Below are 4,213 nucleotides of genomic sequence, written 5' to 3'. Positions count from 1 at the left end.
ATGGACAACACACCATTCTAGTTTTTAAGTATTTTTTTATTTTAAAAATAAAAATTAATAAAAACATTTCATAATAAAAAATAATCATATGTCATCCAAGAGACTCATTCAGAAGGGAAACTTATATAAATCTCACTAGTCTAGTTAATTGTTTAGATATAGTCTAGTTTATAATATTACATATCTTATCGAATTTTGATGTGTCCAAATACGTTCAGATACATCCAGATAAATGTATCTGAGGATACATGTGGTCAAAATTAATTAGGTGTGATTTGTTCTAGATGCATTGCATCCAAGTGACGCATATACTAGAAAGTATTATTTATTTGTTTTAATTTATGTGACTCATATATAATTTAGAGAATCAATTAAATTTTAATTTGATATATAAATGTTTTTAGTTGTTAATTATTGTGATTTATAGTACATCTTATGTATTTTTAAATAAAATTATTTTATTCTCTCTGTTCCATTTATGTGGCACTAATGAAATTTTGAGAAGCAATCATACTCGTTATATGTATTCTAAATATTTTAAGTAGTTAATTATTACGATTTATAGTAATTTTTGCATAATTTTCAAATAATGTATATTAATTTTTTTTATCTCTATTTATGTGACACATATAAAATTTTAAAGTGATTTACAATACTTTTACGCCATTTTCAAACAATATAAGTTATTTTTTTTATCTCATTTTTTGTGACATTGATAAAATTTTAAGAATCAATAAAATTTGTTATGTTTTCAAATATTTTAAATTGTTAATTATAATGAATACTTTTTATATTTTTTATATAATTTTTAAATATATAAAAATAAAAAAATAAGATAAATAACTTTAAAGACCGTAACTCTTGAAACTCCCTATTATAGGTTATTATAATATAATATATACTCCACAATTAAATAGGAAGTACATAAGAAAATGAAATGAGAGCTTCAAGGTGTGCCATAGTATAAATATAAGAGTTTAAGTTTTGTGCACTGTCAGTGTAGTAAATTTCTACACCATCAGGTAACNATATTCCTTCGCCGCTTCATCCTCCATAGGATACAAAGTTTTCAAGATAGGCCTTGAATATTTTGTCTTGTAATCCTTCTCCTTACTTTATCATATCTAGCGTCAATAGCCTTATCATATTGCACCACAAATATACTTATTGGAGTACTAGAATTCAAATAATCTTTAAAAAATTTGTTCATACTCTCCCTTCTTTGACTTGTTGACATGCCTGCACAAAAAGTAGTACGCACATATGCTGGTATCCATTTTTCACGAATTGCATATATTCTCTGCAACCAACTATTTTCTCCTAAATTATACATCTCCATTATTTCTATCCACATTGTTTCAAATTCCTCAGGAGTGGTTGTACCATGAATACACCAACTAAACTTGCTACTAAAATCAGCATACTGATTATAAACATGACTTAAATATTCTGGAATCTTCTTTGTTATGTGCCACATACAAAAATGGTGTTTAGTGTTAGGAAATACTGTTGCAACTGCATTTGTTATGGCAGAATCTTGATCTGTTATGATTGTATGAGGCGCAACTCTAAACATTGCTTCTTGCCAAGTACGAAGTAACCACTCAAAAGTGTCTTGAGTTTCATCCCAAAGTAGAGCACAACCAAACAAAATAGACTGATAATGATTGTTAACTCCAGTAAATGGAACAAAAGGCATCTTATATTTATTTGTCAGATATGTAGGATCAAAAACAACTACTTTCCCAAAATTCTTATAAGCAATCCTAGATCTAGCATCAACCCAAAAACAATTAGCTAAATGACCATCTATATCCATTTGAATTGCATAAAAGAAACCTGGATTTTCAGATTGATGCCTTTGGAAATATTGTAGCATTAATTGTGCATCTCCTTTTCAAGATCTTTTTGTCTTCTAGTTTGCAAATAATTCTGGATATCTTGACTTGTTAAATTCAGTCGATCTACACCCCCAGCTTGATTCATCAACACTGATGCTATTTTACTTGAACGAACTCCAGAGTTATCAAGTAAATCAATAAGATTCTTTTGGGCATCAGATTTTTTTCTTTTTGATCGCAAGAATTTTTGACTATTTGGAGATGCAAGTTCATGATTGTGCTTAGCAACAAGCCTACAAACAACCCAATTACCTTCTTCTTTCTTTGACATATATAACAACACTTTGCATCCTTCTCTGGTTTCATCTCGTGGCTTATTACTTTCTAAATTTTTCTTTGAACGAAATCCTTGCTTTGAACAGACAAACTCTTGACCAATTATTGATTTATATTTTCTTGACTTAGTCATACGACCTCGACGTACACTAAAACCGCTACGATGAGCATAATCAAGATAAAATTTAAATGAATCATCAAGTGACTGAAACTCCTTACCGATATAGGGGTCTCTCGAATTTCCAACTCCTATTTCGGAAACAATCTGTCTTGTTTCTTCCCTATCACTTTCTTCTAATGAAACTTCAACTTCTGTATGTTGCTCATCTAAATTTGAGTTTTCCATTGATGCTGCAACATACATTTATGAATGTTAGATAACTTAAAATTATGAATATGTCTATTTATTATTCAACACTTCCTTTGGAAAATATATTCAGTAGTGAAAGTTCAACTAATAAAATTTCTTCCCAATAACTTGGAGTAGAACAAAAGAATTAGAGACGATATGACAATACTTTAAATGCAATATTCACCTCTCTCGACGCTATATTCACCTATTTTTAGTACATTGAATTATTTTGCTAATGAAGATTTGTCTAGAAGGAGTTTTTTTATGCTTATAAACAAGAAAATATAAGAAATTTGTTCTCGCGACATACCGTTGAGTAGAAGAAGCTTGTCAAGTTTCAGAATGTTTGAAGTTCTAAAAATTATTTCTTACTAGGTTCAGAAATTATGATGTTTGAAGAATTACATGAGCGATGATCTTAAGGGAAAACCTACGATAAACCTAATTATTGTATTAATCTTGAAAAGAAAATAATTTAATTACGGAATTATATTTGGTTAGAATCCAAATAGGACTCAACTATTGATATTCTTCTTCTTCTCTTTTTAGTAAATGGTTGATATTATTTTCTTTTCTTTTTTATAGTTATAATATTTTATTAAAGTAAGTTACCTGATGGTGTAGAAATTTACTACACTGACAGTGCACAAAACTTAAACTCATATATAAATATATCATTTAACTTGACCTTAGTTCACATTTAAGTCATTCAACTTTAGGTGTGCATAAAATAGACATTTAAACTTGTATAAAGTTGAACAAATAGATACACATCCTACGCCACAATTTTTGTCTTACATGTATTATGACACATATGATTCATGTGTCCACTTATTGAACGTTATACAAATTTAAGTGTCTTCTAGTACCGCACACAAAGTTAAAGGGCATAAATATAAAATGATGTCAAATTAAAGAGTACAATTATCTACTATGCCCTTTCACATAATATAACAATTTCTTCACATCAAGTCATGATACCAAATTGCATATTCAAAAACTAATTTAGGCTTAAGTCATTTGCGGCCCCTTAAAGTTGTCCGCATAATTCACTTAGACACCTTAACTAGGACTTGTACCTATTAAACACCTAAATTATTTAAAACATGTACCTATTAAACACAAAATGCTGATATGACAAAAATCATGTTTTGCACTTCTCTGAAGTGCGTGAAAAATTCAAAATAGTGTTTTTTTAATAAAAAATACTTTTTTTCTTCTTTTATTGACACTTGGCAATATAATTAACTTAAATTGTTTTTTATCTTCTTTCATTTATACTTTTTTCAAAAAAGAAAACCACCCACCCCTCCCAGACGTCTTCTTCATAATTTAGGGCATGTTTGGATTGACTTTTGGCTTATGACTTATAAGCCAAAAGCCATAAGTCAGGATTTCTAACTTATGACTTTTGACTTATTTTTGTTATTTTGACTTTAAAATAAGTGCTTATAAACACTTTTTAACTTTACCCAAACACTTCAAAACTGTTTAAAAACTATTTTGGCTTAAAATAAGTCAATCCAAACGGGCACTTAGTTTGCAAAACCTTTTTTATTTTAGCTCTAACATTGTTTTTCTTTCTTTTTTATAAAAAAAAATATATTACTTCTTCCAAATATGAAGAAATGAAAATCAACTATGAAGAAATCATATGATTCAGATTTGAAAGAAAGACTTTCTT

At 28.4% G+C, this 4,213-nt stretch overlaps 1 protein-coding gene across 1 annotated transcript; it reads right to left on the bottom strand.

The window, feature by feature from the left end:
* Window positions 1-1,239: 1,239 nt before the first annotated feature.
* LOC125852605 (protein FAR1-RELATED SEQUENCE 5-like) lies at window positions 1,240-1,819 on the bottom strand (the record flags this gene model as incomplete). The annotated part of the gene is made up of 1 exon (XM_049532337.1): window positions 1,240-1,819. A coding segment is annotated over exon 1 (580 nt), but the record flags the coding sequence as incomplete, so codon positions are not given.
* Window positions 1,820-4,213: the final 2,394 nt, after the last annotated feature.

Source organism: Solanum stenotomum, unplaced genomic scaffold, assembly GCF_019186545.1.
Source record: "Solanum stenotomum isolate F172 unplaced genomic scaffold, ASM1918654v1 scaffold37376, whole genome shotgun sequence".
In the NCBI taxonomy this organism is placed as follows: domain Eukaryota; kingdom Viridiplantae; phylum Streptophyta; class Magnoliopsida; order Solanales; family Solanaceae; genus Solanum; species Solanum stenotomum.
Note: the sequence above shows the minus strand (reverse complement) of the source record. Positions and strands in the feature narration are given on the sequence as shown.